This window comes from Mobula hypostoma, chromosome 3 (assembly GCF_963921235.1).
Source record: "Mobula hypostoma chromosome 3, sMobHyp1.1, whole genome shotgun sequence".
Taxonomy (NCBI): Eukaryota; Metazoa; Chordata; class Chondrichthyes; order Myliobatiformes; family Myliobatidae; genus Mobula; species Mobula hypostoma.
This window is the reverse complement of record NC_086099.1, coordinates 151,826,142-151,846,195: the sequence shown is the minus strand read 5'-3', so window position 1 is coordinate 151,846,195 and position 20,054 is coordinate 151,826,142. Positions and strand designations below refer to the sequence as shown.

The following is a 20,054-nucleotide window of genomic DNA, read 5'->3' as shown; positions in this document are numbered from 1 at the left end:
TTACAAGTGCCATTCTTCTCAGGTGACTAAGTTTAGAGGGGCAGCCTGACCTAGGCAGTGTTGCTGTCATTCATATTTTTTCTACTTATTCACGATGGACTGCAGTGAGCCTTTGAGATAGTCTGGTACCCTTCCCCAGAGTTATGCTTCTCTATTATCATTTCCCTAACTTGCCTTGAATGCTCTCATGTCTTCATTTTGGTTTGATTGGTTGAAAATCTATCATACTGTTGGACCTTACAGAGGAGGGAGGATTTGTTCAGGTGATCCTTCAATTTTCTGCATCAACAAATTGGGTGAGTTGGTAAGGTAATACAGTATATTGCACCTGAGGAAAGCTAGCTTAGTAATTACAAAGGCGGTGAATACTTTTTCAATCTCACAATTCTGGTTTTTGATTTTTAGTAAATGGTTGACAGGTTTTGGAATTTTTCTTTAGATTTGACATATTGCACAATGTTTTGTAGAGTAGCTGAAAGTCCTATGTCAATATATTTTAAAATTAGAAAATGAGACAGTAAAATGTGGAAATAGTTGTGGGCCTGAATACTTATTCAAGGCACTGTATACTGGTGTTGCAAGTAATAGTAATGTATAATGTATGAATAAAACAAAATCTAATAGAGTGGAACAGTCTTACTTTTCACCAGCATAGAAAAATATAATTTATCATAATTTTTCTATTTGGACTAATTTGTAACTTCTGTCTACTATCATACACTCCACTGTTTCCCCCAATTTGGTCAATCATATAGCAACCTAGTGAGATACCGCTTTCTGCAATGTATTGAGATCTATCCATGCATCCTGAACATGGAGAAGGCAGCAGAATGAGGTTGAGAGAGAAGTGGATTAGCCATGATGAAATGGTGGAGCAGTCTTTATTGACCGAATACCCTAATTCTGTTCCTATGTCTTGTATGTTATGTTAAATTGCCAACACTATTGAATATAAACTGTAGAACATAATTGTAAGATAGCATCTTCTGGCAAGTACTGAAATACATTGCCTTCTAGTCTCCATTGAATTTATATGTCAGCATCCAAAGGCAACAAAGGTAACCTTAGCAAAGATAGAAATGGAACTGTTTTGTGTTTATAACTATTTACCTTATCCATCAAGGAATACAAATTAAAAATTTACATTCATGTTACTCAATTTTCCTAAAAGGAAGATTTTGGCACAAAGGGACAATTTGAATTAAATGATGTTTGTTTATAGTAACTGCAGGTACTTCAATACTATCAGTAGTATGTCTAGCTGTCCGTTCATAATGATAATATATGAAAAGCCAAGATAAATTGTCCTGTGATTTATAAAATAAAGAGCTGAAGTCTCGAGATTTTCTGACCTTGAGGTTGCATCATTATTTTTTGAGATTTTGTATTTAACAATGAGGAATTCTTCTAAACCTAATCTAACTTTCTGTATAGACTAACAAGTAAGTTGGTGTCATATTTTGGGACCTGTTTCTTCAATCTATATTTTAACAAACGAACATTTTTTCCTTAGATTGCAAGGATCATGTTGCAAACGTGACAATGTGGTTTTCAGTGGAAATATTTCCATAAAGCAATAGTATCCACAATGAATCTGAAGTAAAAACAAAGTTAACATTTCAGCTCAAAGATATGTGAACTCTTTTTTATATAGTTAAGTTAGTTCTGAGTTTATAGTTTCACTCAAAATTCCTAGAAATAGCAATACTGCATAGTGTGACGTAAGTAGACAGCCTTGGTTTCAGATATATTCACGAGTCAGAAAGCGGTTAACCCTAACGATAGTAATAGTGACTTATAAGTGATCAAACGGTTGGTGTAATTAAGTGGAAAGTTTATAATTCTGTCAGATTGTCGCTATCATAAACTTGAAATTTGCTGAATTTTAGAATTGACAGATTACTTCAAATGTATGTATTTTTATTGATACACTTTTGTTAAAATACATTGTAAAATTATATTTTCTCACCATCTTAGATCATCACAGGAAAAGTTCCAAAAATAAGCTGAATAATCACCAGCCGTTCAATGAACAAAATGTCTCTGGTGAACTGCATGCTTCCAGACAACTTACGCCTTCAGAAAGAGGTGACAGAACTGAGAATTATAAAAGGACTCCTGAAAGTACCATTAGACTCACTGGTGGTGGATCAAAACCTGCTGTCCTTCGATCAGCCAGTGCAATAAAAAATGTAGTGAAACAGCAGAGTGCGTCTCCATTACCTTGTAGCAGACATAAAAAGAAATCTGACTGCGAGGAGCTTGGAGTAGGACTGAAAAATGGTCGATTTTCACCTGCTGGTTCAAGCCGACCTGGAAGTGCCAAACCTATTGTAAGCAATATTGACAATACTGGCCATATTGGCAGCCAGACCTTAGAGAGCATTACTCCTGCTTTGCATTCTCCAATTTCCCCAAAGCATAAAATTAGCAATTCTACTGCAACAGCTGGATCCAATACAAAACATAATACCATTGAAAAAGCATCTCAGGACAGAACTGGAATTTCTCAATCTCTCATCTCTCAAAGCTGTTCATGTACTCCGCCGAGTCATCAAAGTTCAGATATTCTGCTTATTCCTTTGGAAGTCCGGGTACAAATAGTGGAAAAGGAAAGACTCAGAAAAGAGCTTTTTCGAAAGAAGAATAATGCAGCAACAGTAATTCAGAGAGCTTGGAAAAGGTAGGAACCCTTAGTTATATTAAATTACTGCATTGTAATGCTTCATCTGTTATCTCAATGTACTGCCTTTAACGTAGAAAAGTATCATGATGTTTTACATAAATGTGATGAGATAACAATCGACTTGGAATGAAAGTATAAGATTCTAGGAGAAATTGTAAAGTTGTACAGCACAGAAACGGGGCCTTTGGCCCACCACGTCCAAGCTGAGTTTGTTGATCATCTACATTGGTTAGATAGAGAGCTGGGACTTGTGGAGTGTTTTAAAGAAGGAGAGAAACACTTAGACAATTCCTGAATGTGGGACTTAAATAATAGGAAATCCAATCCTAAGGCAAAGAGAAAAATGGATGCATTAGAGGCCGGAGTGGAGGAACAGAGAAAGGACTGGAGGACTTTTCAAACATGCAGAGGGCTGAAACCAGGAGACCTATAAACAGAAGGATGAGAATTTTAAATATAGTAGATTTGGAGAGGGACTGGCATACATCAGTAAAGACAGAATTGACAGGTAAATAATTAGTTAGGATTATGATACAGACAGCGGAATTTTAGATGGCCTGAAGTTGACAGAACATGGAGTATGGAAAGTTAGCCTAACATGGGGATAGCCAAAAGGTGAAATAAAGGCATGGGTGAATCTTGGCAACTGATGGGCTGAGTGACTGATGGATGGACAGTATTTTCAAGGTGGAAGTAAACACTTTCTTCATAATAAAGAGAATATACAAATGTAATTTGAGAGTCCCGTGGGTGGATAAGGTCGAGAGTGATCTAGTACATCCTAATTGCCCAGCAAAGGGTGTGGAGTCAACAGTGAGCTGACAGTCATAGATAGCAAGTTTTATCTTCAGAGTATGTAACTGACTCAAGAAGCACTAGTCTGTCAGAATTAGAAGTTATACAAGCACTTTTACAGCGTTGAGGAAACAGAAGGATTTAGATAGGTGATGGAGAATTAGAGCTGAGTCAGGACAGAGTACATGTGGACACTAACACTCTGTGTCATTAGAAAGAGTAGACTGTGGAAAGGGAGAATGCCAAACTTTACCTCAAAGGGTGCTCATAAATTAATTTGCAGTCTTGTTTTTTTTCCTTTATTCAGTTGCCTGAAACCAAAAAAAACCAGCAGAAAATATAACCAGTCAAATTTATGTGGTGAGCTGCAAAATACAGATATTTTGTTTAGGGAAAAGAAATAGTCTTGCACCAAAGCTGTAAAATTGGTTAAGTACAAATAAGCTTTTCTTATTGAATGATGAAACAAGCCTTTGTATTATCAATATATGGTATTCTTGAGAAATGGACAATAAATCAAGGAGAGGAAACCTTTTTTGTAGACAAGCATAAAAAGCAAGTCCCAAACTTAAAGAGCAGGCACTCTTGGATAATTTGGTTATTGAAATATTCCACGATTGTTTGACAAATTACTCTTTTATGCTTGTCTGTTTTTAAGTTGATGTGTGAAGATAGAATTGTCATTTTATGAAAATAAACTTTCATTGCTTGTAATCCTGTGGGTAGTGCTTAAATTTACATTTGGCTTTTAAGTTGCTTTCTCCTTCGACATTATATTTTAAGTTTGTTTATAGACAAAATAACCTGACAATGTTCAGTGTAAGATATAGCGAATAAATGAACTATTACACAATATGAGAAGATTTTGTGAATCAGTCAGATTTGCTTACCTGGTCCAGGTGTGAGAAGTTGATCATTAAATGCTCATCTTGAAATGGGTTTGAGAAAAAGCTATCTTCTTGAACTAGAGCAGGTCCCGGTGAATTGACAACCAAAACAAGTAGAGTGTTTCAAAACTTTCACCCAGGAGTTATGAAGGTACTGTGACATATTTTGGAAATGTTTGCTTTTAATAACTGGATAGAGGGAAATACTGAAAGGAAGTGAGAAATAACATTACAGACATTTGTGTATAAGATGATGAGAGGCATTGATCATGTGGGTGGCCAGAGTCTTCTCCCCAGGGCTGAAATGGCTAACATGAGGGGACATAGTTTTAAAGTGCTTGGAAGTTGGTATAAGGGGGATGTCAGAGGTAAATTTTTCACACACAAAGTGGTGGGTGGATAGTATGCACTGTCAACGAAGGTCGTAGAGGCGGATACTGTAGGGTCTTTTAAGAGACTCTTAGATAGGTACACAGAGCTTAGAAAAATAGAGGGCTGTGCAGTAGGGAAATTCTAGGCTGTTTCTAGAGTAGATTTTCATGACCGGCACAATATTGTGGGCCAAAGGGCCTGTAATATGCTGTAGATTTCTATGTTTCTATGTAACAGATGGAACTTAATCTGAACAAATGTGAGGTGATGCATTTTGGGAGGTCAAATGCAAAAGGAAAGTATACAGTGAATGGCAGCACCCTTAAGAGTATTTATATACAATGGGATGTTGGGTACAGGCACAGAGTTCTGTGAAGGTAGCAGCACGAGTGAATATAGTGGTTAAGAAAGTTTGGAAATCAAGTTGCAGCTGCATAAAACTTTGATCAGGACACATTTGGAATATTGTATACAGTCTGTTTGCCACACTACAGGAACGGCATTTAGGCTTTGGAGAAGATTAGATCAGCCATGATGAAATGGCGGAGAAGACTTGATGGGCCAAATAGCCTAGTTCTGCTCCTATATCTTATGATCTTATGGTCTAAGACAGTGGTCCCCAACCACCGCGAGGAAGCGATATGATTTGGCGATATGAAACGATATGAGTCAGCTGCACCTTTCCTCATTCCCTGACATTCACTGTTGAACTTGAACCCACCCCGTCGGCCGGTCCGCAAGAATATTATCAATATTAAACTGGTTCGGGGTGCAAAAAAGGTTAGGGACCCCTGGACTAAGATGCAGAAGAGGTTTACTTAGATGATCTGTAAATTAGAGAGTATTGGCTATAAGGAGAGATTCAACACAGCTTGATTGTTTTCTCTGAAGTTGAGGGACTGACTCGATAGATGTATATAAAGTTATGAGAGGCATAGATAGTCAGAGTCTTTCTCCCAGATAGAAATGTTAAATACTAAAGGGTGTATGTTTAAGGTGAGAGGGGGGAAAGTTTAAAGGAGATTAACAAGACACGTTTTTATACACAGAGAGGGGGCTGTCTGGATTGTGCTGGAATGTTGCCAGTGATATGTTAAACGGTAAACAGCCCCCAATTTCTTTTGTATTATTAGAAGTGTAATTACTATATATGAAGATTAAAAGCTAATTGGAAGGTTTGGTCTTCTCAACCTCCACCCGAAGGTTTGGACGAGGGCATATACAATTTGTACATACCTGTAGAAGTAATGCAGCATTGTGGAGGTAATGTGCATAATGGAAGTACACAATATACACAGCTTATTTAATGTACCATAATACACATTTTTCATTACTTTTATTTTCTTTCCTTACTTGAATTTCCTGGAAATGTAGCCATCTAAGAGAAGTTTTGGAGGACATTCACATTACCAGGGAGGAGGTATTTGCAGCCTTACACTACATTAAGGTGAATAATTCCCCGGGCCTGACTAATTGCATCCTTGGACTTTGTGGGAGGCTGGAGAAGAAATAGCAGAGTCCCTTGCAGAGATGCTTGCTTCATCGTTCCAGTGGTGAAGTTTCCAAAGACTGGAAGGAGGTCAATGTCATCCTGTCGTTTAGGCAGAGTAGCAAATACAAGCCAGGTAACTGCATACCAGTCAGCCTGACATCAGTGTTGAGGAAATTACTTGAGGGAATTCTGAGGCGAGTACACTGCGGTTCTCATCGAGTGGTCAGCAGTGGAAAGAGTGAGCAGTTTCAGGTTCCTGGGTGTCAGCATCCTGAAGAATCATCCTACGTCCAACACATTGATGCAGTTATGAAGAAGACACTCAGGTGGTTATATTTCACTGGGTGTTTGAGGGGATTTCATATCTCAGCAAAGACTCTGGCAAGTTTCTAGAGGGGTATGGTGGAGAGCATCACAGCCTAGTGTAGATGCTGCAAGACACAGGATCACAAGAGGCTATTGATGGTTGTGTGGCACTAGTCTCCACACCATCCAGGAAGTGCCATCGTTGAGAAGTTACGGGAGCCTGAAGACGCACACTCAATATTTTAGAAACAGCTTCTTCCCCTCCGCCATCAGGTTTCTGAATGATCCATGAACACCAGCTCGCTGTTTGCTTTCTTTTGCACTACAGTGGATTGTAGTTAATTGGGACACATCAGGACCAGTACATTTTGGCCCAATTAAGTAGTTGCCCAATTAGCCGAAGTTTCATGGAAATAGTTAAAAAGGTACAAAAGAGACAAAATGAGTAACAAATAATGTATTTAAATGAAATACAGAACAGATTAGAACACTGCCAATAGTACTATAGTACGATAAAACTGTATATTAATACTTAATAGTTCTTGATGGGGGAGATTCACACATTGTATGCAATGAACAAAATCAGTGCAGGCACCTAGTACAGATAGTGGACTGCCTTCATGCAATGCTATTGACGATTGCATCCTCCAAATCTTCATTTTCATTCTAACATTCAAGGTGATTGTCAATGTCTTTAAATCCCTAGTAGTTCCTAACTTGTTGAAGTAGTGAAACTGATTCATTTTCACTCTCGGCTGTTTCTGGCATCTCCAAGCCTGAACGTTTGAAACCTCAATGAGCAAAGCAGATCAGAATTGTCTTCATGTTTACTTCTTGTCAACTATTAGTGACAAAAATAACTGAGATTTGAACACAAACACATGCAATTGGTGCTTTAAAAGCCATTCACTTTAGGCACAGTGTGGTGTCTAATGGTCACACAAGTGCAAGCGACTGACACTAGTTAGAACCTGTTCCTGCCCCAATTAAGTGGCATAGTGTCCCAATAAACAAAGGGAATCCCAGCTATTTTTTGATTAGTTTTTATTCTTTAGGAGTTGGCCCAAATAAGCGATTGCCCTGATGAACCAATGGCCCCATTAACCAGAATCCTCTGTATTTTGCTCACTTTTGCACTATTTATATTTTAATATATTTTTGTTGTAATTTAGAGTCATTTTTAAGTCTTGCACTGTACTGCTGCCATAAAGCAACAGATTTCATGACATATGTATGTCAGTGATAATAATTCTGATTCTGGTATAACTGAAAAAATGTAACCTTTATCACAGTGATGTTGTAAGTTATAGTCCATGATAGGCAAGTTTGGCACTTGTATATAAAGCAAGCAGAATAAACAACAGAAAGAGAAGTAGAACATCTTTATATTGTCTTAGCTAGTTGTAATAAAAATCATAGACATAACTCTATATATTTCATAAAGCATACATACGAAAATTGATTACCAGTAGTAGTTATTCTTGAATATGAGTGATAATCATTCATAAATATTGATATACAAACTTGCAGCTTATACACCTGGAAATGTGTTATTAATAACAGCCTGTAGAATTGATTTCGAAACAGACTGGCTAAATCAGAGAAGTTTCAATGTAGATAATCATGGCAGGGAAAGCACTGCTAAAAGGCAATTAGAGAAGGCCCAAAGGAGTCGAAATTAGGTCTTGTGTGATGGGAGGAGTGGTGCATATAGCATAATTGATCTCCAAAGGGGAACAGATGTCAGCAGGTTGCTGAAAAGCATTAGGAATTTTTTAAAAAAGGTAATCATGGCAGGAAAGCATTTTAAAAGCTATTCAGTCAGCAGGAAGCCCCAGAGAATGGAACTGTCCAGTGGGGAAGGAAGAGATGACGGGAATGGGTTGCAGAATTGATCTTGTAAAGAGGAAAAACCTGATAATTTGCCAAAAACTATCAAGAAGTTTTAAGAATAGAAGTCATAGTGGGAAAGCATTTCAAAAGGTGATGAAATGAAATGCTAAAGGAAGCACTTGGTTGAGAAAAAGGATCCAAAAGGCATGAAGGTGGCAAAAGCAACCTGCAGAATCAATTTCTTGTGTAGTGTATCACTCAACAAATTTATTTGGAAGTATTTACTTAAACATTATAGACGAGAACTGAAGCAAGAGAGGAAGAAAATGATGTGTGAGTGTTCTAGACTCTGGTATGCAATGTGAAAGTTGGACATATTCCTGGAACTCCAAGGCTGTCTGAATAGTCTTTTTGTAAGTATTGGGATGAATCTATGAAGCTGATGTAATATCATCTTGAGGTCAAAATGCTTAGCTATAAGAGCATCATAGAGGAGATGCACTTGAAAGTGTACAATATGCACAATAAATGTAATATAGTTTTGCTGCTTTGAATTTATTTTCTTCCCCTTTTTTTGAATTACCTAGAAATGTAACCATTTGGAGCTTTATTGGTAAACTATTTCAGCAAGTTGTTCAGGGTTGCTGAATGGCTGATTCCGGAGTACAGTCCTGGCATGTATGAACAAATTTAATTTTTATCACAGGTGATAGCAACAGTAATGTTTAATTTTGTATTTATCTTTTACATGCACTATTAACTAGGCATGGTGATTAAAGTTAAACGCTAATAGCAAGAGAGGAAAGTGCAAAAGTGTTCAAAAATTGCATTCTGCTGCTGAGGAGGATGATTGCGAGACTATAAATCAAAGTAACGACCATCAAAATTCAGACTGCTTTGCCTGTCACAGTGGATGAGCTTTGAAACACAGTAAAACACCAACTAAGCTGCTTTCTTCAGAAGTCCTGATGGTTTGGTATCTGGCTCACCAAATTCTGTTTCACGCATTCTCCTTTAAAAGGGTCCTTCTTCCTGAGCTCTCTTTAAGTTTGCTGGGACCTATTTCTCACACTCCTTCTCAGTACTGGGTCCCATTTCCCTTGCTTTTAAAAAGATCAGGACCGCATTTCCCACAATTCTTTTAAACTCACCATGATCCCATTCCTGTAATTTTATAATATTCATCCTTATTTTCAAATATTTTTTACTGTCTTGTCCCTCCTCAGGGTTTTAATTGTTTTTACTCTTACAGCATGTTGTAAAATCAGCATCTCCAGTCTTGGCCTCTCAGCTGCCCCCAGGTTTCGTCATTTCCCTGTTGTTGGCTGCACATTCAGCAGCCGTGGCCCGAACATCTGGAATTCACACCTTAACTATCTTTGTCCTCCCAACTGTTTCTTCCTAAATGTGTACCTTAAAACTAACTTGTTTGAAGAAACCTGTGGTTATTTGCCTTATCAATTCCTTTCAAAGGCTTTAGAATATTTGGAATGTTGAACATGCTGTTTAAATGAGGGTCATGGTAGTAACGATAGAAGTATTTGTGCTCCTGTTAGGACATTCTTGGCAGCCGAAGCATCAGTATGAACGCCTGGTCTACAGTTGATACACCATTTTCACCACCTTTCTCCTTTTTATCAGAATATCCTTCGGGTGTTATGCCCTGAGGACCTGGTTCTTCCTCCAGCTCAAATCTTTGCTGTGGTGCTTTGTTGTGCAGATGCAAGTCATGATCATTCTGGAGTGAGGCTGGAAGTACAGAAGTAACCCGATGTCTATAGACAGCTGTGGCACATCTCCACCCTGTCAAGGGCTTACTCAATAACACATTCAGTTGTCATCTGGCTGCCATTACAGCTTTTCTGATGCTCAAGGTTGCCTTGATGTCAGGTCAGGTACTGATAGTAAAACAGAAACTGCTTGAAGTATTCAGCTTCCCAGGTTAGGAATCAGAGTAATGCCTCAATAGTTAATGGAGTGGAGTGAAACAAAGGCCGGGCTTAAGATATTTCGGCATCTGCCTTTAAACAGGAGTTGCAAACAGACTTAACTGAACTGAAGATAGTTTTACAGGGAGGGATAGTGATGAAGATCACTATCATCTTCATAATGATGAAGACCACTTTGAATTGGCAAGATATGGATGGTTAGGAAAAAGAACAAGTCCACTCAGCATCTGTGTCAGTATCAGTTCCTTCATTTGAGGAGGGCAAAGGAGATCATCCAGCAAATTATAGGCAGCTGACTGCAGTGGTAGAGACATTATTGAGAATATATCTTGGGCAGACGGTTTTGGAAGAAAGGGCTTATTAGGGATTGTTAGCAGGACTCTGTGCTAGTATGGTCATGTCTCATAAACTTGATTGAATTTTTTTTAGGAGGTGATGAAGATTATTAATAAGGGCAAGGCAATAGATGCTGTATACGTGGACTTCTGTAAAATATTTGACACATCTCTCACAGTAGGTGCAAACAGAAGGTTGGTTGTACAGTGTCGTGGCAGATTGGATTCAAAATTGGCTTGGCTTGCAGGTTTGACCAATGACGTTCCTCAGGAATTAGTGCTGGGACATAAGAATATTAGAGTGGGGAAGTGAGGTTTGGACGTTGAAGCTTCAGTGAGAAGAGGCGTAAGCTGTCGGTAGATTTTTTTTTTTGTTATTTATTCTTTCTTTCTTACTGCACATTTGGAGGAGCAGGGATGCCAGACAGGATAGTGGAATGCTCCCCTCTCAGGATGTGGGAAGGCAGGAGACCTCCAGAGACCACACCTATAAGAAGTGCATCCAGCTGCACCTTCTAACAGACTGAGTTAAGTAGTTGGAGCTGGAACTGGATGAATTCCAGTACGTACCTATCCAAGGGCTTCTTAAGTGAAGCTATTGTACTTGCTTCAACCACTTACTCTGGCAGCTCATTCCATATACTCACCAACCTCTGTGGAAAATGTTGTCCCTCAGGTCTCTTTTAAATCTTTCCTCCTCACCCTGAATCTATGCCCCTAGTTTTGGTTTCCATCTTATCTCTGCCTTTCATAATTTTAAACACTTCTATAAAGTTGTTCCACATTCTCCTACAGTTCAAGAAATATAGCTTAACCTGGTCAACCTTTCTCTATAAGTCAGGCCTTCTAGTCCTGCAATGTCCTCGTAAATCTTTTCTGAACTCTTCCCAGTTTAACAATGTCTTTCCTATAACAGAGTGACCAAAATTTTACACTGTAGTCCAAATGTGGTGTCGTCAGTGACTTATACAACTGCAACGTAATATCCCAGCTCCTATACTTATGCCCTGACTGATGAAGGTGAGCATGCTAAATTCCTTTTTCATCACCCTGTCTACCTAAGATGCTGCTTTCAATGAACTATGCATTTGTACTCCTTGGTCCCTTTATTTCATTACACTCCCTGCTGCCCTACCATTCAGAGTAAGAGTCCTACTCTGGTTTGACTTTCCATACTACATCACCTGACACTTAACTGTATTGAAATTTGCTGCTCCTCAGCCCACTTCCTGAACTGATTGAGATCTCTGTATAGTCTGCATTACCGTTCTTCATTATCAACACCTAATTTTATGTCATCTAGAAACTTGCTGATCAAGCCTTATGCATTCATATCCAAATCATTTATATCAATAATGAATAACAAGGGTCCCAACACCAAGCCCTTTGGCACACTGCTAGTTACTTGCCTCCATTATGAAAAACAACCTTAAATCAATACTCTCTGTTTCCTTCCTTCAAGCAGATTTTGAATCCACCCATCTAGTTTTCCTTGGATTCCATGGGACCTACCCTTCCAAACGAGCCTGTCACACAGAATTTTGTCAAAGACCTTGCTAAAGTCCAAATAGACAATATACACTGCCCTACCCTTGCCTACCTTTTTTATTACTTCTTCAAAGAACTCTGAAAGAAGTCATCAAACATGACTTCCCAAGCGCAAAGCCAAGTTGACTCCAACTGTTCAAATGTGCAATTTCAAATTTCATAATATTTGACAAAAATTATTTTTAATCTGTTATGTGATGTCTTTAATTGAGTTTGAAAGATATAACTGTAAACCTTACAGCCGAGGTTGAACTCACCATATAGCTACACTTTTATGACTGAGTTTATTGGAAAACAATTACAAGCTCAAACTTCTTGAACCCATTTTGGTTTTCATGCAACCAAGAACACAGGAACTGTGTTCCCGCTTCGATATTATACCTTTAGATCTAAGTTTCTGTATGTTATGATTTTTTGTCAAAGCTAAATGATGCTACGGATCAGAAGATTGTGATAGATTTAAGATAAGAACAAGCAAAGAATGGAAACAGGACTAATTGGTTGGTATGTTGCAACCAGATGTAAAAAAAGCTTTCATTATTATCCATTGATTAATGTCTGCAGAGATTTCTAGACACTTGTTTCAAATCACAGTAGAACAGCTGGGCTTTTCAATTCATATTTTTAGATTAGTAGTGAGCAACACAAGGGAAATGATTCAAATGGATATTTATTTCGCATTACACAGCTCCAGGGAAATCCTGTCAGTTCTCGTTTGATCTCTGGGCTAAAACTTTCAAGCATACTATATGCATTAAATCTGTCCTATCACATTATAGCTCACAGGGTTCTAGTTTTACTGCTGCATTTGTTTACTTCATATCAGAGATATCAATTTTATTTAAACTCTATCTTTGCTTATTTTTCTTTACAATTTAGTTCTACAACAGACAACAACATTTTATGTAATAATGTTTTAAGTGTGTACATTTCTAGGCATAGTGAGTTATTTGTAATAATTTTGATTATCAAAGAAAGTTTGGGAAGGAAACTGCACTCTTAAACTTGTGATGGGATGGTTTACTTTCCAAGGGAGCATTTAAGAAATACAAGTGACCCATTGTTTAAGTTGATGAACTATAATTGCTAACCCTTTGTGAAAATTACATTTCGATTTTTTTTCCGAAATACCCAGTCAGAGTACATTTCTGAGATGTCATTCATTTTGTGATACAAAATTAATTGCCAAAAAATGTAAGTAGGGTACTTCATAATATGTTGCATGAAAAAGTATAGGCTAAGGAAGCTAAAGGAGGAGAAGGCACCATATCTAAATACATGCTCATAGAGAGGAACAGCACAGAAACAGCACCTTCGGCCCATCCAGTCAGTGCCAAGTCATTTAAACTGCCTATTCCCATTGACCTGCACCAGAATCATAGCTCTCCATACCCTACCATCCATATACCAGTCCAGCCTTCTCTTAAACATTGAAATCAAGCTCGTATACACCATTTGCGCTAGCAGCTCATTCCACATTCTCACTACCCTCTGAGTGAAGAGGTTTTTCCTCATGTTTCCCTTAAACTTTTCACCTTCCGCCCTTAACCCATGGTCTAGATGTAGCTCCACTCAATCTCAGTGGAAAAAGCCTGCTTGTATTTACCCTAGCTATACTCCTCATAATTTTGTACACCTCTTTCAAATCTCCTGTCAATCTTCTACGTTCCAAGGAATAAAGTCCTAAACTGTTCAGTCTTTCCATATAATTCAGATCCTCCAGACCCGGCAACATCCTTGTAAATTTTCTCTGTAATCTTTCAACTTTATTTACATCTTTCCTGTAGGTAGATGACCAAAACTGCACATTCCAAATTACCAATGTCTTATACAACTTCAACATAACATCCCCTGTACTCAATTCTCTGATTTATGAAGGCCAGTGTGCCAAAAGCTTTCCTTACAACCTATCTACATGTGATGCCACTTACAAGGAATTATGGATCTGTATTCCCAGATCATTTTGTTCTACCACACTCCTCGGTGCCTTACTATTCACTGTGTAAGACCTACCCTGGTTGGTCCTACACCTCGCTCTTGTCTGCATCAAATTCCACCTGTCTTTCTTCAACCCATTTTTCCAGCTGGTCCAAATACCACTGCAAAGTCTGATAGTCCACCACACCCCCAATCTTGTTGTTGTCCACAAATTTGCTGATCCAGTTAACCACATTATCAACCAGATTGTTGATATAGATGACAATCAACAATGTACCCAGCATCAATCCCTGTGGCATTTCACTATTCACAGGCCTCAAGTCAGAGAGGTAAGCCCCATCTACTACCACTCCTTGGCCTCTCCCACAAAGCCAATATCTAATCCAATTTACTGCCTTATCTTGAGTGCTGAGCGACTGAACTTTCTTGACCAACATCCCATGCAGGACCTTGTCAAATTCCTCACTAAAGTCCATGTAGACAACATCCATTGCCTTGCCTTCCTCAGCTTTCTTGGTAACTTCCTCAAAAAAGTCAATAAGATTGGTTAGATACAACCTATATTGTCCAAAGAAAGTGACAAATTTACTTGGATATGTCCTTGCCTGGGCGTTTAATTGCATCAGAATTTGTAAATGTAATATCTCTCTATATGTTACCTGTCTCCCTGACACCATGCTGCAAAGCTCTTAAAATTATAGATTTTCATTAATGTCAGTTCCAAAACAGAACTAGGGGACTTCAATGTAAAATGCCCCTCTGATTCATGAATACAGGCATCAGAGGTCCAATATCTCTTCTCACTAGTACTTTTCCTGAATGTTCTGACCTTAGGATACAGCTCATAAAGAGTTACACCATAATATAGCCAGCATTCTTTCAGCAACTGGAGTATTGTCAAGGAATAGACCATGCTGAGTTAATGGGAGTGGGTCATAGAACCCTTCTGAAGAATGGAGTGTGCAGAAAAGTCTCTGTGCTTTTTTGCCGGTCACACATCAAGCTTGCCTCCTTCAACTTGGCCTTTGAGAACAGTGCTTGAAATCCACCTTGCAAACTTGCACAAATGCCTGCAACTGTTTTCAAAGTCATGGTCAGGATCACCTACACTTTCATGATCTTTGCAAGCTATCTCGACGGAGAGATGCAATAAAAAGTCTTGACGCATGGGCTATGTCGTAGCTTTGCTAAATGTGATTTCTCAGATAATTTAGCTGTGAGGCAGGGTTCCCAAAAATACTTGATCACCTTACAGAAACCTTCCTGTCAACGTCCTTCCATGAACCCCAACTCTTGCCAGATTTTTTTTCCCCAAAACCTTTGTTGTTGAATGTAAAACTGTTCTTTTACAGGGTATTTCTCAGCTTGAGTCTTCTGTATTAAGAAAAGTTTTTTTTCTCTCTGTGATAGATCAATGGTAGTATTGATTCAAATCAAAGTGTTTAAAAGTTCTGCTCTAAAGCTCCAGAATTTCAGGCAGTGTGGAAGAATGAGGGTGACTAGCTCAGACTGTAGAGAGAGCAGTAAAATGGGTTACTAGTTTTTTAGTACTACTTTTGGATGTTGGACTATTTTGTATTGTACCAGCCTAAGTTTTGAACGGTACTTGCACTGTTTTTGTAGTTACAGGGTACGCAAGAGGTTGCTCCTGCTCTTCCATTGGCAACGTCAGAATGGAGATGGCGTTGATGAGATGTGGAAGCAGGAGATGGCTGCCTTCATTATCCAAATAGCCTGGAGGAAATTTCTGAGTGGCAGTGTCCAGAATGTTATTTCCATGAAAAGCTCTGGGAGCTCGGGTGTTGGGACAGTGAAGCAGCACTCAGTATTAAAGCAAATTTATGGTAACTCGTTTTCAGTATCATCGTAACACGGTTCATTTATGCACGTACTAGAAAGAGGAATGAAAAATGATAGATTGAATCTAGTTAAAGTATTATCAATGTTCCTCTTGAACGATGAATAGCGTCCTCAACATTAAACAATGAACAGCTACAAGCTGACATATTGATCTTATGCCATGCATAAATTATTTTGTACCTGAGTAGAGTTGTTCATCATTGTAATGTAGTACAAACTATTTATAGAACTTGTACAGAGTACAGAAGGATTAATTACTTGTTTCTGGTTAATTGACAGGGAAACCTCAGGAAGAGAAAGGACACAATTCACAACGATTGTTCCCTCTCAGAAATAATCAAGTATCTGTCCGGAAATCCTGTAAGTACTAAAAAATTTTGGATTGCCAGCTGCATCAACAATACTACAGCCTAATAAATATCCCACCAAGAATGAAAATATATGTTTTGAAGATACTGCAACCACTAATCTAAATTTTTAAAAAAGCATCAAACAATATTGTTTATTCAGTACTCAGTGGATTTTCCAAAGTATTGCTCTTCCTAAATTGTTTTATAATGACAAGAGGTTAAAAGGAAAGAGTTTGCATTATATACAGGTGTCCCCCGCTTTTCGAACGTTCACTTTACGAAACTTCACTGTTACGAAAGACCTACATTAGTACCCTGTTTTCGCTTTCAGAAGGTGTTTTCACTGTTACGAAAAAAAAATTCAGCGCGCAATAAAAGGCAGAGCGCGCCCCAAGCAGCCGCTCTCCCCCGGATTGGGAACGACATTGCTTTAATACGTGCCTGTGAGCAGCCGTTTGCAAGATGAGTTCTTAGGTGTTGGAAAAGCCTGAAAGAGCTCGTAAGGGTGTTACACTTAGGGTAAAACTAGACATAATTAAGCGTTTTTATCATGGTGAACGAAGTAAGGACAATGTGAGTTTGGCTTGTGGAAGCTGACGAACATGATGTTGAAGAGGTTTTGGCATCCCATCACCAAGAACCGACAGATGAAGAGCTGATGCAATTGGAAGAAAAAAGGATAACAATCGAAACTGAATGAGTAATGATAAAGTACGACTTTAATTTTGAAAGGGTACGTGGTTTAGGGGATATTTGCAGGATGGTTTGAGTCCTTATTAAAGAACTGTGTGATAGAAAAATGCGCGAGGCTCAGCAGTCAAGCCAGCCTTCCACATCAGCCACAGCAGACGACGAACCTCGACCTTCGACATCGAGGCGGGCAGAGATAGAAGAAGATGAGCTGCCTGCTCTAATGGAAACAGGCGACGAGATGACACCCCAGTGTCCCACCACCACAACCCCCAGGCCACAGACAGATACCAATTCGCGGAGAATGCAAAGGTAGCCGGGAGGCACACAGCACATCTTTAAGAAAAAAGCCGAAATAAACATGCTAATTAATTAGATGCCGCCGACAAGTAATTGTCAGCCTAGATCAGAGACGACGCAATCGGAAATCGGCACTGATCTGGGCCGACAATTACGGGCGGCACCTAATTAATTAGCATGTTTGTTTCGGCTTTTTTCTTAAAGATGTGTTGTGTACCTCCTGGCTACCGCTGGACCCCAGCATGCTTCACGGCAATGTATTGGGTCGGCGGCCTGGAGGGTGGGGGCCACTGCACCACCCCAGCCTGCAACAACTCAGTCTAACACACTATCATCAGTGTGCTCGCTGTCTTCCCAATTCCCGTAAGTGATACTACACTGTACATACATTGTTTCTACTTTATATCGGCTGTGTATTTTTACGTGTTATTTGGTATGATTTGGCAGCTTCATAGCTTAAAGGTTACTGGAGAGAGTGTTCTTGCCAGCAGCGCTTGCGTGAGATTTTTTTGCCGACGGTGCTTGCGTGAGATTTTCACTCCGGAGAACAGTTCAGTAATGATTGTGGAAAAGTATTTCTACTTTATGTAGGCTGTGTATTTATCATATCATTCCTGCTTTTACTACATGTTACTGTTATTTTAGGTTTTATGTGTTATTTGGCATGATTTGGTAGGTTATTTTTGGGTCTGCGAATGCTCACAAAATTTTCCCATATAAATAAATGGTAATTGCTTCTTCGCTTTACGACATTTCGGCTTACGAACCGTTTCATAGGAATGCTATACCTTCGGTTGGCAGGGGAAACCTGTAATGCAAAAACAAAATGCTATAGATGCTGAATTTATAGTAAGAAAGAATGACACTAGTATTGGAAATACTCAGTAGGCCAGGCAGCATCAATGAAGAGGAAAAGAGATTTTTTGTTTTAGGTTGATCGTAAGAACTGATGAAATATTGGTTCCTTTTCTCTTTCCAAGGTGGCTGCATGTTCCCTTGAACATTTGCACCATTTCTATTTCATTGTGTTGTGAACTGCCAGAGAGTTGGAGATGTACAGCTGTGAAAAGGACCCTCTGGTCCAGCTTGTGCTGATCATTGTACTCATCCATAGTAATCCTACTTGCTTGCATTTGGTCTACTGCCTTCTGTGTCTTGGTAATACATTGTGCCTTTCAGGTGTTCAATATACCGGACTGCAAACCAGCTATTAAGATGTCATCTCTGTTTCAGGAACTCCTCTGCGCTTTTCTTTGAAGAGTGCCATGGAATTGTGAACTTTATTAAATAGAGAACAGTTTAATGGTAACGTAAACAATGTGACAGTTCTCAATGGAGCACTGAAATGTTAGTCAGATAATGTGTTCAGATCTCGGGGTGAGACTTGAACCCAGAACTATATGACTCATATGTAATACTTCAACCACTGAACTAAGGATGAAAATATACCATATGGTATAAATAAAATAGCTGATGAAATGTTCTATTAATGAACTTGGATTGAAGTTTGCTGCTGATGGGTGCAGTGTGGACTGTAAACAGATGCAGAAGCTTCTGTAGGAAGGCAAACACTAAGTTGGTCTTTATTGCGAGAGTTTTCGAGAAGAGAGGAGACGTTTTACTAAATAATATGGAGATTTCTTGAGATTACATCTTGAATATTCTGCCTACACAAGAATATGCTATAGAAAGAGTGCAATGAAAATTCAGATAGATTGATTCCTGGGATAGTAGGGTTTATTTTCTGAAGAAAGATTAAGCAGAAGAGACTGTACTCTCTTGAGTTGAGAAGTACAAGGTGATCTCACTGAAGCATTTAAAATGCTTATGGAATTTGAACGAATAGATGTAGAGTGATATTTCCTTCGACCTTGGGTCTCCAAATCAGGAATTGGCCATTTGAGATGGCGATGAGAAGGAATTCCTTTATCCTGAAGGTGGTGAATATTTAGTTTTCACTAACCGAGAATGGAGTACCACAGTAGCATGGCAGTTAGCATGATGTTATTACAGCTCAGGGTGTCCAAGTTCAAGATTCAATTCCACTATCCTCTGTATGCAAGTTGTACGTCCCTTCCCATGTGTGCATGGGCTTACTTTGGGTGCTCCAGTATCTTTACACAGTACAAAAAAGTACTGGTTAGTAGGTTAATTGGTCATTGTAAATTGTCCCGTGATTAGACTAGGGTTAAATCGGGGCTTGCTGGGTGGTGCGGCTCAAAGGGCCGGAAGGGCTAGTTCTGCGCTTTATCTCTAAATAAAATTAAACGATGGCTCTGAAGGCTTGGATGCTGAGTAAATTCACAATAAAGATCTGTAGATTTATAGATATTAAGAGCAAGAAAGTGGGACTGAGGTAAAAGATCAACCATGATCTATTTAATGGAGGAACAGGTACAAAGGACCACTTTCTTTATTTTCTCATATAGGATTTAGAGCATTGCTAATTCCTTCCTTGATCTTTTTTTAATACAATAGCAAGGTAAAAGGACCTTCAGATAGACAGATATGTAAGAGTTGAAAGCAAAGTCAGATTGTTAGACCATTTGCATCTCTTTACAGTTTTATAATCATGGAACAACTTTGGATGCAAGGATTAATCCAGGTGGCCCAAGTATTAAGGGACTTTAGTTATGTGGAAAGGCAAAGCAGAAAAGTTTAAGCGAAAATGTAACAGTCATGTTCAAAATTTGTGAAAGTTGTAATAAATTAG

General features: G+C 38.8%; 1 protein-coding gene across 5 annotated transcripts in view; it reads left to right on the top strand.

The window, feature by feature from the left end:
- Nucleotides 1–20,054, top strand: part of invs (inversin) — a 269,090-nt gene that overhangs the window by 219,950 nt on the left and 29,086 nt on the right. For all 5 annotated transcript variants that reach the window (XM_063043885.1, XM_063043890.1, XM_063043889.1 and 2 more), the window contains 3 exons: nt 1,978–2,683; nt 15,765–15,985; nt 16,281–16,361. In XM_063043885.1, coding sequence (XP_062899955.1) covers nt 1,978–2,683; nt 15,765–15,985; nt 16,281–16,361 — 1,008 coding nt within the window. The remainder of the gene's footprint in view (nt 1–1,977; nt 2,684–15,764; nt 15,986–16,280; nt 16,362–20,054) is intronic.